Here is a 13940-nt window from a genome sequence, read left to right on the forward strand (position 1 = left end):
TTTTTGCCATTTTGAAGCAATTTGATTTCTCACATAACAAGCAGTGAATGTGTCATCATCATTCACTATCATCATTATCAATCGATAAACGTCCACTGCTGGACATAATCTACACGCTCAATCCTGCGATTCAGGCGATTCGTTTGATATCGTCTGTCCATTTGGGGTCTTTCAACGCTGCATTTTCCAGTGCAAGGGTGTCATTTTACCAACTCGGGACTAAATTACTGATTAAATAGGTTTGTCAACATAGTGTCAACACGAAGTCCATTTGCCACAAAGTGTCAATTTAATTCCCGGTACGATCAGTGGGGCCTGTGGGATGTGTCTTACAAAATGAGTGTCATTTTGTAAGACTCATCTCTTCCAGCGTATTTGTATATGTCTGTATCAGGGTGTGTTAAAAATAAAGGTGTCAGATAGTAATCAGGCTCGTATTTTTCTTTGACGATTGTGTTTCTTGAAAAATAGCGCTTAACTCTTTTCCGTTTCAAAGGTGTTTAAGTTATTTAAGAAATATGTGTTATTTTGTTAACCAACAGTTTCAGCCTGTTATTTTATTTGGATACAAACATTATTGAAGCTATTTTTTCATTAAATAAAAAGTTCTATGTAATTTAATAAATTGCCGTTGTATTTTTCAATTACTGAACCTACTCTTGAGTTGCCAAGTATTAGAATAACACCCTCTTTTTTTTTTTAATTTGGCGCTTGGCTGCAATCAGACCTGCTAGCAAGTGATGATGCAGCCTAAGATGGAGCGCGTTTGACTAGAAGTTGCCTATTCACTCTTGACGAAAAGAACAACGCGTAGCAGATCCCTCACTAAGTACAGAAAACATCAAACGAATCGCAGGGATTCTTGGCGTGTGAAAGTCCATTCAAGAGATCTATGACCAGCATTGGACGTTTATTGGTTGATAATGATGATGATGAAGAAGTAGCAATTCAGCAAGTTACAACTCTCAGGCATGTAGATTTCCTTGCGACGTTTTCCTTAACCGTATGAGCAAGTGATATTTAATTATTTCTTAAAACAGTTAGAGGTGCGTGTCGGGAATTGAACCTCGGGCCTCTGACTAGGAGGCTAGCGTTTTAACCACTAGGCCATAGCCGCTTATTTAACCGTTGCAGCCATCAAACCAAGCGTAACAAATGCTACTACTATCGTAATTTACGAATCACATCTTCCGTTCTAACCCCCCAGTTGTATAAACAAAAGACTAACACGATAAAACAACTTTCCATGGACTTAATAAAAGCGTAAAATTAAGAATTTTTCGCTCAGATGAAGACAAGATTAATCGCTTAGGAGCGGAATGAGCAGCGGGGAAGCAAGGGTGAAATTAACATTTAAAATCCGACCAATCTTGCAGATGAGGCGAGATGGATTAGTCATTAAAATTTCATCTGGTTTGAAAGTCTCCCAATATGAATATTAAATGCATAATTTGACTGGAGATACTCTATAACTAATTTACTTTTTATTAATAAGTCTAAGCAAATATAGAATAGAATCGAATAGATTTTTATTCAAATAGACTTTTACAAGTGCTTTTGAAGCGTCAAATAATTTATCACTGGTTCGGAATGCCGTTCCTACCGAGAAGAACCAGCAAGAAACTCGGCGGTAGGTATATGTATAATTATATTTTTATGAGGGCAAGAAATCAAAGAAAAAAGCTGTATACTAGCTTCAATAATTAATAGTTTCCTAGGTGACATCCGCAACTTCGTCCGCGTGGATTGAGGTTTTTTAATCACCATCTTCACCATCACGATTAACTCATCGCCGGCTCACTACAGAGCACGGGTCTCCTCTCAGAGTGAGAAGAGGTTTAGCCATAGTCTACAGATTGGCAGACTTCACACACCTTTGAGAACATTATGGAGAATTCTCAGGTGTGCTGGTTTCCTGCCGATGTTTTTCTTCACCGCTAAAGCAAGTGATATTTAATTACTTTAAATCTCTCTCTTTAGACCTCTGATTAGGAGGCGGATGTCTTAACCACTAGGCTATTACAGCTTTGTTACATAGAGAGGGGTTTTTTAATAATCCTAATGGGAAAACTTTGATTTAAAAAAAACTGTTAAATGGATGGACCTTTATTAAGAATCCCGTGAGAACTCTTGACAAAAGTGGTATATTATTAGTGCTTTATTATTAGAAGATATGGCATGTAATCAGTATATTATGCGTCTATATAGAAGCGGTAGGTATACCACCACTGGGATCAACAGTGTCCGCAGCGTTCAGGCTACGATCAATCACAAACTTGAGGACCATTTGTCCCGCCGTCGAACCACTAACTTGATTAGCGAGAATGGATCGTACTCCACCAGTCATACCGTTAACTGATGATAGTGTACTGAGGATTTACTCGAGAAACTTCATCACTATAACGATCTACATTATAAATGCGACAGTGTGTTTGTTTGTCAATAACAGCCTAGAACTGCATCCACAATAGTCGAAATCCCACGGTTCCTACGAGATGATCTGCTTCCTCGTTTCGAATACGCACTGCTAGAATATGGAATACCGTTCCAGCTTCCTTTTTTCCCGCTAGCTAAAATATTGGTACCTTCAACAGAAGAGCAAATAGGCACCTTTTGGGCAAGCGCGCTCCACCTTAGGCTGCATCATCTCCTGCTTGCTGTGATTGCAGCTAAGCGCAAGCTCATCTAGCTATAAAAAAACACCGTAATGGGGAATCGAATCGATGTGGTTTATTACATGGGTATAGTTGAAGACCTGGAGAGTGACATAAGCTAATTTTTATCCCGGAAAATCAAAGAGTTCCCACAGGATTTTTAAAAATCGTAATCCACGCGAAATCGTGGACATATAAGTAATTAGTTGTTGAAAAAATTGACCTTGGAATGACTATAATTGAGAAAAGTGAGCAAAATATACTCGTACAATACTGATGTTGTTTTTAAACTTTAAAAATTGTATTTTCGTTTGTTCTACGAGCTCTACCATAGCCCCTAAAATAGTTCCAGAAACGTTTTCTCTCTTCTATTCATAATGTTATTTTATACAAATGAAATTAAATTAAGTTGAAATATTACGAGAAAATCGCTAAGTTAGGTAGAAAATATATAATTATAAATTCTAGCCGTTTATATAGTGTGGCTAGCCGCACTTATCTCGGTTAATAGACGCGCTAACTAGATTTCTTTATAATTTACGTTTATGAACGTACAGAAATGTAGAGTGGAAGAGATTAGATAAATATCGTAGTAGAAAACTTGGCATTTTTATTTTTGCACAGCCAGAGTTTATAAATTTTAGTTTTAGAGTTTTTATTTTTTTACTTTATTCAGATACAAGTTAGCCCTTGACTGCAATCTCACGTGATGGCAAGTGATGAGGCAGTCTGAGAAGGAAGCGGCCTAACCCTTAAACCCTTTGGTTTGTACACGGCATCATACCGGAATGCTAAATCGCTTGGTGGCACGGCCGGCTTTGCCGGTAGGGTGGTAACTAGCCACGGCCGAAGCCTCCCACCAGACAAAATTCGTTACTGCGTTAGCATTAGGGGCGACGCATACCGTCTGAGTGATCTAGAGACCGGCTTCTTACTTGATAACAACTTTTTGATTTTATTCAAGAAACATTCAAACAAACAAAGGAACTCTTTGAAACAAATTTTAGATATATTAGGTACCTAAATGGATAAAGAAACCCTTTTAGGATCACTTCATTGTCAAAATCCTTTTGGTTAGAAAAGCGTGGATGTAATCGATTTGAAATAAATTTCAAATCCTTTGCTCTAACCTCCAAGGCTTGAAGCTTAAAAAAATACAGCAATTTATGAGGTATATCTTGATACTCATAAATAAATCAAAACCTATAGGGTACCTACTTCCCGTTGACGCAGAAACGCGGTATCACTGCACAAGTAAAGGAAAAAACCGAAAATTATTAATTTGTAGTTGAGTCACCTTTTTTCGCGCTACAAACACGGAATTACAGTTGGTTGAATTTTAGTAACAACACGTATTATTTTAGAACACGTATCTTTCCAAGGTACGGAGCCCTCGGTGCACGAGTCCGACTCGCACTTGGCCGGCTTTAAATCTTATATTTGTTAAATAAAATAGAGGTATTGAAACGGTTTATTTGTACTCGGTACAACACATGTTGTGAGAAATTAACATATTTTCTTTGCAGCGCGAATTTGTATGGTAAAATAAATTCGAGCGTACATTTTTCGGGCGCGGGCCGAGCTCGGATTTATTTGAAATTTAATCCCGAAACGCGATATTATGCGAGTTTCTCGTAACAAAGAATATGGTACATGATTGCAAAGCTTATTTAAAACATATTCATTTTCGGTGATCAAAGAAATGGGCCACATCATGATCAAGCCGTTATGACTGCGGGTCTCGTCTCAGAATGAGAAGGGTTTAGTTTAGGCTATAGTCTGTCAGGCTGGCCAAGTGGTGATGGGGAGACTTTACACACCTTTCAGAACGTTATGGAAAACTTTGGCATGCAAGCCTCAGTGGAGGGGACTGAATTCCGAAAGGTCAGCGTTTCAAACCCCACCCGTTGCAATATTGTCGTACCTACTCCTAGCACAAGCTTTAAGCTTAGTTGGAGGGGAAAGGGGAATATTAGTCATGAACAACATGGCTCATTTTCTTTAAAAAATAAATCAAAATATACATATAATAGGAAAAGCTAACTCACTGATCAATCAACGCACGACTCAATCTACTAGACGGATCGGGTTGAAATATGCCATGCACATAGTTGTTATATAAAAAACATCCGCTAAGAAAAGATTTTTGAAAATTCAACCTCTAAGGGGGTAAATTAGGGGTTTGAAATTTTTGTAGTCCACACGGGCGAAGGCGCGAGCAAAAGAAAGAAAAAAAAACTGTTAAGAAAGAAAAGCTAGTAAAACAATAATGTAGGTCTCCTCACGATGTTTTCTTTCAGCGTTAAAGCAAGTGATATGTTTTAATTGCTTAAAACGCACTTAACCCCGAAAAATTAGAGGTGCGTGCCCGGGATCGAATCCCGACCTCCCGAAATAGGAGGCCGACGTTTTAACCTCTGGCTAAATATCACAAAAAATATTTTTGCGATTACAAACGTACATTAATTGCAGTTGGAGTCATATATTTAAGTAACAAAATAATTGCAAGTACCTTTCCATGGTACGGAACTCTCGGTACGCAAATCCGACTCGCACTTGGCCGGTGTTTCGTAACAAAGAACGTGATACGTGATCTCGGAGCTTATTTAAAACATTACTCATTTTTGGTGATCAAAGAAATGGGCCTACATAATTAATGTGTGACGATATAAATGTTTATAACGTAGGTATGTATGTACATTGCTGGGCTTGCTCTGTATGGCGTAATGAACAAAATGCGGTTCTTTGTAGCGTTTGTAAATTCAATTTCACGAAATGAATGCCTCATGTATTCAGTATAAATTTGTGAGAGACATGTTTCTATAATAATTTTATGTTATTTTTGATAAAATATTTTGAACTGTTCTTTAGCAAAATTTCGTTCAAAACTTTGGAACTTAAGTTTGGTCAGCGACAGTAGACAAAAGTATAAGTCTGTTTAATAACATAGTGTCGGTACACCCGCAGGCGGTCTTATTTTTTGCTTATATTTATTTTCCTATTCTAAAAAAAATTTAATACTTTTAATGTTATGGTTATTGTAATAAAATACGGATACACACAAGTTAAGTACCAAAGAGAATTCTTATGAAAAGTATGAGTAGGTAGATGTCAAATTCCCCTGCGGGTGTACACCCCACGCGGCTCCTTTTGAAGTCGCAGCAATGCTTTTGATAAAATTAACGGCACGTGTCGAGCGGCGCAAAGAAAAGGTGACCGTAAGTAAGCGAACAGACTATACACATTTAACTGAATATTTACTGTAGTAGAGAGGCAATAAAACCGAAATACATCGTTGTAATCCCTTGAGGACGAAGTTTTCCCATCAGCCGGAAATTTTTCACAAACTTTCGACTTTTATCTTGATAAGCGATTTTTAAAAACAATTTACGGAACACGGAAATTCGTGTTCTATTTTTAGTGAAAGTAATATTGAAATATTACTTAAACTGAAAATAAAACACGAATTTCCTTGTATGGCTGTGATAGCCTAGGCCTCTGTGCCTAAGCCCTAGTGGTTGGGACGTCCGCCTCCTAATCGGAGGTCGGGGGTTCGATCCCGGGCACGCACCTCTTACAAGTCTTGCGTATGACAAGCTGAGTGATGGACTTGAAAAGTTACACTTATGTCTCTGATATTATCTAAAAGTGTTCCCACTGGGCTATAGAAAATAGTTTCTCAATATTCGTTTTCTTTTTTGTTACAGGAAAAACAACACAACATATGGCACGGATCATAAATCAAGCGGAAATTAAAACAGAGGGACCCTTGATGCTGAAGTGAAGTAATCATAAAAAAGCGAAATAAAAGAAAGGGTCGGCCATCCTTGGGCCCATCGTTTAACCTCGGCCCACTCATGAATATGACATCGGCGGTCCGCGGCCGACCCACGGTGCTGATTTATGTGTCGGTGATCCATCATCCTTGATAGACGTAACTCCCAAACTGTACGGAAGCGAAACGAAACGATTGTGTATGCATGGAGTTTTGTGATCTACTATTTCACTGAAGTTACGGTGTAATGTTTTTGAAAATCGGTCAAGTGTGAGTCGGATTCGTACATGAAGGGTTCCGTACATCGTACAAGAAATTACACTTTTGCCATTTTGAAATTTTTATTATTTGTTGTTAAAGCGGCAGTAGCAACATATTCTGTGAAAATTTAAACTCTCTACCTATAACGGTTCAGGAGATACAGCCCGCTGACGGACGGACGGACGGACAGACAGCGGAGGCTTAGTAATAGGGTCCCGTTAGCAACTTTCGGGTACGGAACCCTGGTAAAGAAATCTTTATATTGTTGAAATACAAGTACTAAAAGATCAAAAGACTTTCCAAACCAATTCGTATTTGCTCTAACAAATCTATTAATGATATTGGCAGAGATGGACGAAATCAATAAGTTGGACAAATTAATTGGATAAGATTGATTTAGCGTCGTATTTTATCTCCAGTAAAATCTCTGAGATTACAAACAAATATAATATCTAAGAAAAATCTTTTTTACATGGAGTAATAGGCATAGAGAGAGTTAATGAAAAATGTTTTTCAAACAAACTTTTAATATTCCAATAATAAAGATTAAATAATAACTTAAGTAATAAAGATGTAGATAAAATAATATTAAGTGAAGTTAACAAAATCCGTAATAAAATTAAAATAAAAATGATTGTGAAGTGTTTGCCAATGAAGCAATAAAAAAAATGCGTCGCCGTCCACTACCATCGGTCCGTGAAGACTCGAACGTAAAATCCTGGCACAGTCTTTGCGATAACGAATGGGCGATTTACGCTTTAGTAGCGTCAGTGGGCGCGTTAACGTATTCGAACAGTTTGAACGGGGAGTTCGTACATGATGACATTCCGGCGATAGTGTCGAACGGTGACGTGACTGGCGTGAACCCTGTGCTGAATATATTCAAGAATGACTTCTGGGGGACGCCCATGTCGGACACGGGGAGCCACAAGTCGTATCGGCCGCTCACTACGCTTACGTTCAGGTGAGTTAAGTATTAGGAAATATGGTTAGTTTTAATTTTTGATTTTTTTTAAGTTATTCAAACAGAATGTAACCAGAACGCTAGCAAAAACTTAGCGTTATTATTATACTATCTTAACACAATCCTAAGCCAATAACCATTTGCTTTATCATGTAGTTTTAGTGATTTAGTATTTTTGAAACCCGCAATGTATAGCTTGCAAAACTCGGGTCGATTCCCCACCTACGGCGCGGCATTGACTTCGAGTGACCTTCGAGTACGGAACGGTCGTTAACCTCTAGCGTCAATCAGGTGTTTTATTTGCAATATATTGTGAACTTTTAAAAAATGTAGGATTTTTTCAATTTTTTTTGGTTGTACTATAAACTTCTTCGTTTTTGCTAGCGTTCTGGTTACACCTTGTTTATCTTAGCAAAGTTTCTAAAGAGTTCTACATTGAGAAGTGTTTGCCTATAAAGCAATAAAAAAATGCTTCGCCGTCCTTGCCGCCGGTCCGTGAAGACTCTAACGTAAAATCCTGGCACAGATTGATCGATCTGAATCGAACTCGATATTTTTTCCTTAAAATGTTACTGAGCCGTGTCATAAAAATCGTCAGTTTATTTACATAAGCTTGATATTAGGGTGATTTTTCGTATATTTTCGCACATCAGTATTGGTGACACGGTACCTCCGCGTTACCGTCCCCGTGCCATAAATTCGCTTCATTTGATTCCAAGAGGCTCATCAGCAGGCGAGACACGCGTCGTTCAAATCGAATACTCTCGCAGGAAATTTGATATACCTACGTGTGATAAAATATGTATCAAACATGTAACTTGAATGATTGATTTTGGGAAGTTCAGTTCTACATACTTACTCATGTTGTTTAGTGAAGATTGAACATCTCTGACAACACTGAAATTGTATTTGTGAAAAAAATAACACAGTTCAAATCAAAGAATGTAACTTAGTTTAACTTAATTCAGCTTAGCACTTAGACCATAATCAAAATATATCTTTCGAAGCTTTTCTTAGTCCACAGCGTTAACGTTTGTAAATCTTGGTAATGGCACTGTTCCAAAAAAATAAACCATAGGTACGATCAAGTTGCCCTGTTTTTGAAAAATTGGACAAAAAAATACCACGCGAATGCTTTCTAACTTTAACTTTTTTGACATCACTTATCTTGTATGATTATTATTTATTCATCACAGACCGTTAGTAATGGTCGGAACTTTGATGTTTTCAGAGGTGAAGTCAGGAGGAATACTCGTTCATTAATTATGTACATTTATTTTACAAACAATACAATACAAAAGTGTTATAGGTACTTTTATGCCACAACTAAAAAGTTGTTTAGTTATAATTTCGTATACAAAAGAATCGTTCTATTTTAAAAGGGCTCTTGTTGGAGGCTTGTAAGCGGCTAAGTTTGGGTTTCCTTCACCCATAATAAGCGGACTGAAAAGGTGAATCTAAATATACCCCATTTATGATCCCTACTCTCGCAGTTTAAGGAAATATCCTGGATGAAAATTATCTCTACTTATTTAAACTGGCTTTTATCCTTTCTTTCTTATATTATTATAGTTACTTTATTGCGTTATACTTTGTATCAAGTTTAGATACGCCTACGTGAGATAACACAGTGTGATAATCTTTGTAGACTTATGGAGGTGACCTTTTTTGTCAACTAATAATAAATTAAAGAGGAGTTTATTCGTAGCGGGCTCCAAACAAACGTAGTTTGGCTCTCATTCGAATACTAACCATCAAACTCAATGATATATGTAGTAAGAAGTGATATCTTCCAGATTTCTTCTAAAATGGGAATAGCTATCTACAAGTGGACCTTAAGAAGAAAGCTCAGAGCCACTCAGCGAGAATAGAGAAAGCTATGCTTGGAGTCTTTCTACGTGGTCAAATCCGACATGAGGAGATCCGTAGGAGAATCAGAGTAGTAACCAAAATAGCTCAATGGGTTGCAAAGCTCAAGTGGCAATGGGCAGGGTGCATAGTTCGAAAAATTGATCGATGTTGGGGTCCCAAGGTGCTACGATGGTGACCTCGAACTGGAAAGCTCAGTTTTGAAGACCCTTCACAGGCTGAACAGATGACATCAGACGAACCCGCGCCGGCCGCGGTTGACGATAACAAGTTATCCATGATAATATTATGGTTATAAAGATGTCTATGATTATATTACAATATTCTTGCCACTAATAAAGCCAATCAGAAGTTATCTAAGCGCATTCGTGCCAATCAAGTTTGATCACACTAATATTATAAAGGCGAAAGTTTGTGTGTATGTGTGTGTGTGTGTGTGTGTGTGTGTGTGTGTGTGTGTGTGTGTATGTTTGTTACTCCTTCACGCAAAAACTACTGGACGAATTTGGCTGAAATTTGGAATGGAGATAGATAATATCCTGGATTAGCACATAGGCTACTTTTTATCCCGGAAAATCAAAGAGCTCCCACGGGATTTTGGAAAACCTAAATCCACGCGGACGAAGTCGCGGGCGTCAGCTAGTTATAAATAAAATCAACAAAAGTTGAATGAAATTGAGAGAACTTTGTTTCAAACGAGTTGATTAACTTTTTAGGAGGATCAAGAAAAGTTTGATTCAGCCAAAACTTTTACGTCGAAGATCATTTTAATAATATAATTACTGTAAGTTATTGTAAATCATTGTAATTATTGTAAATTATTGTAAATGGCAATATTAAAAAAAATATTATTTAAAATCTTACTATGTGTGGATTTGATCCATTTTAGGGTTCCGTACCTCAAAAGGTAAAAAGGAACCCTTACAGGATCATTATTTAAAAGCGTTTAATTTATCATTAATTACAGAGCACCCGTTTTAAGTTCACGTTTTTGACATCAGTTGTCAATTACATATGAACAATAATGTGTGCGAGAGGGCACACAATATAATTTGATGTCAGAATATTACAGATGTCAAAAACGTAAACTTTAAACAGCCGCACAACAGTTAGCATATTTTGTTCAATAGGTAATTGAACAATTACAATTACTTTCAATTACTGAACAAAATATCTATAAAAATCAATATAATAAAGTATTTAATCAATTGAACTTAAATAAATACTTTACAAGTTCATAAATCTACATTTATAACCTTCGAAAGCTCAAAAAAAATATTACCTAGTAAAATCTTGAGATAAAAACCATTTTTATCATAATCAACGTTCAATATCGTCTGATATTTTAATAAGAAAATTGCACAAATACCATCGAAATAATCCAATACGGGCCGAGTAAAGCGACGGCAAAACGAGATGCAAATATTTGTTCGGGGCCTTCTTGTACCGGCGGGAATCAAAGTCCTATCCTATACCACAGTATAGAGAAAGACAGAAGTCCGATGCCTTCGATGTCATGGATATAACGATCACGATGACCGTTCAACATTAATTGGTGCTAACTACGTCCAGCGCGTTCCATCTTAGGCTGCATCATCACTTGCTAGCAGATCTGATTGCAGCCAAGCTAGTCTATATAATTTTAAAAAAAACCTAGGCCAACTCAGTTTCTGACACTGAACGATAGCCACCGAGCTCATTTTTTAATCCATTGAAGATTTTTTATGAAAAAATATTTTAATGTCACAAGCAGCAATGTAGAATCAGCCAACCTCGGTGGGTATCAATCAGTGTTAGACACTGAGTTAGCGAATCACTTAGCAGTTCGGATCACTCCTTAGTCCCGGATACCGCATGACGCCGTCTTCGTCGTACCTCTGTATGTAATATCTTGTGCCTAACTGAACTTGAATGGCATATGGCGAGATAGTCTTGATTGGGCTTTTGTGTAGGTATTTTGTTTTCTCGAGTAAATTTCTATTAAAAAATTTAAATAATTACATTAAAATAATTTTTCCTGTAAAAGATTTTTTACTTTTAACTCATTTACATCGTTATCAATTTTAACCATGGTAAAGAAATTCTTGTTCACCCTTTCTTTATAAAACACCAACTATAGGTATTGTTGTATTATACTTACGTCCCGTGAAATAGGTAAGGGACACAAGGGGCACAATAAATAGTATTAGCGACATCCCGAACCCTTTTATCCAGTGTCGCCATGTGTCACGCGCGTCCCTGCGCCCATTATCGCGCGACGACGCCACGCTTGCTCAACACCGAGACAACAACCCCGCATGATTTGTTACGGTCACCGACATGGTCAATTTTATACTATTTTTAGGGTCCCGTACCAAAATGGTAAAAAAGAAACCCATAGCAACTAAAGTCTTCCTTACACACCTATTTATTTCAGTGACTACTGATGCTATCGGCTTATGAATAGTCTGTCATAATTAATAACGCATACCTTACTGCAAATGAAAAAATAAAAAAATAATCGTACTATACTGTTACAATTGCAAAACATACTGATATGATTGAATCAATCTCGATAATTGAGTGTAAACAGCCTTTGCTTTGCTTTGGCAAATACTGAAATCTTCGCAAGTGATCAATGTAGGTACACCGGTGGAACTGTTTATCGGTTCAAAAGAAGACATTGTTAGTCCTTCAATCATGTCGCGACGCAACGGAGCAATGGGTCGATGAGATTTTTGCATGGGTATAGTTAAAGACCTGATCAGTGAAATAACCTTTTTTCCCCCAGATAATCAAAGAGTTCCCACATTAAATCTACGTGGATAAAGCCGCGGGCATCAGCTAGTCATGATATCGCGTAGTTGTGTAGCGTAGCACGTATCGTCACACATATTCTGGGCCTCCAAAATAAAGGGTGACATAATTCTTTTATCCAGCGCCGCGCGTCTCGCAGGCGTCCCTCCGGTTATTATCACCCGAGGGACTACACTTGCTCAACACTGAGACAACAAAATCGCATGATTTGTTACGGTCACTCCGTTAACGTTTACGTTAACTCCACAAACTACTAAGTAACTAAAACTATCTAAGTACTAGTTGATCTTGCGTTCGAGCTTGTACGATTTAGTTCTTGACGGCCTCTATGGCGCAATGGTAAGCTCTGTGGTCTTATTAGTGGGAGGACCCGGATTCGATTCCAGGCAGGGCATTTTATAATTTCTAAATTTATTGTCTGGTTTAATGGGAGGCTTCGGCCGTGGCTAGATACCACCCTACCGACAAAGTCGTGCCACCAAGCGATTTAGCGTTCCGGGACGATGCCGTGTATAGACTAGAGTATGGGTGAGATTGCAGTCAAGAGCTAACTTGTATATAAATAAAAAATGCTTTTGTAAAAACAAGATGCCCCAAGGTCGATCCTGGGCCCGCACTTCTATTTTTTCGGTTTTAACGGTGAAGAAAATAATCATGAGGTAAACACTCCTGAGAGTTTTCTATTTCACATCTTAAAGATGTGTGAAGTCTGGCAATCAGCACTTGGCCAGCGTGGTAGACTGTGGCCAACCCTTTTTTGTTCTGAGAAAATACCTGTGCTCAATCAATAGTGAGTCGACGATGAGTTATACTTCACCAAACCTAGTATTGCTAGTATATTAACTGAGATTGCGAAGATTATTAGATAACAGAAATTACAAAATAACGTGTGTAGAGCGGTAACAGCTTGTAAAAGATAAAAATAAGCGAAGTGATGAAACGAAAAATAAAGTGCACAAAAGTGCGAGCGTTTATTAAAGATCACGGAGCTTATGACGGCAAAAATTAATAAAAGGGTTAATGAAAAATAACTTGATCTCGCAGCGTGGAGGAAACTGATTTATATTCCCGGAAGATGTTTCATTGCGGAGTTTTATAGATGCTTTTATCTGGGTGCGCGGTTGTTTGTTGCCGAGTTCTTCATCAATATTATAATTTTTAGGGGATATCAAACGATAGAAGAATATTATTATCTATCGGCTATATTATTAACGTTCTAATACTTGTTATAAAGGCGAAAGTTTGTTACTCTTTCACACAAAAACTACCGGACGGATTTGAGTCAAATTCGGAATGGAGATAGCTTATACCCTTTTTTATCGCTAGGAAATGCGTTAACGCATCCCCTCTACCCTCCAAGAAGAGAAGTCAACCAGCCAGCCATAGCCGATAATATCCTCGAAGATAAATTCTTAGCCATGTTACCGGGGCGAACTGGCCCGAATTCTGTTCTTCCCCTCGGATGCATCCAAAAGGGACCAGCAGTACCCGGGCACACTAGGAGGTAACTGACTTATACCCTGAGCCCTGACAACACATCGTACTTAATAATATAATCAACCTAAGACTATAAATTAAATCATGACCTTTTTCAATGAAATTCAATAAACAAGATGTTTTT

The 13940-nt window shown here is 37.7% G+C and overlaps 1 protein-coding gene across 1 annotated transcript in view; it reads left to right on the forward strand.

Moving 5' to 3' along the window:
• The window catches only part of LOC123866476 (protein O-mannosyl-transferase TMTC1-like), a 162863-nt gene that overhangs the window by 47624 nt on the left and 101299 nt on the right, over positions 1-13940 (forward strand). The window contains exons 2-3 of the mRNA XM_045908066.1: positions 6362-6673; positions 7333-7654. Of these exons, the coding sequence (XP_045764022.1) occupies positions 7359-7654 (296 nt within the window). The 5' untranslated portion in view covers positions 6362-6673; positions 7333-7358. The remainder of the gene's footprint in view (positions 1-6361; positions 6674-7332; positions 7655-13940) is intronic.

This window comes from Maniola jurtina, chromosome 6, assembly GCF_905333055.1.
Source record: "Maniola jurtina chromosome 6, ilManJurt1.1, whole genome shotgun sequence".
Classification (NCBI taxonomy): Eukaryota; Metazoa; Arthropoda; class Insecta; order Lepidoptera; family Nymphalidae; genus Maniola; species Maniola jurtina.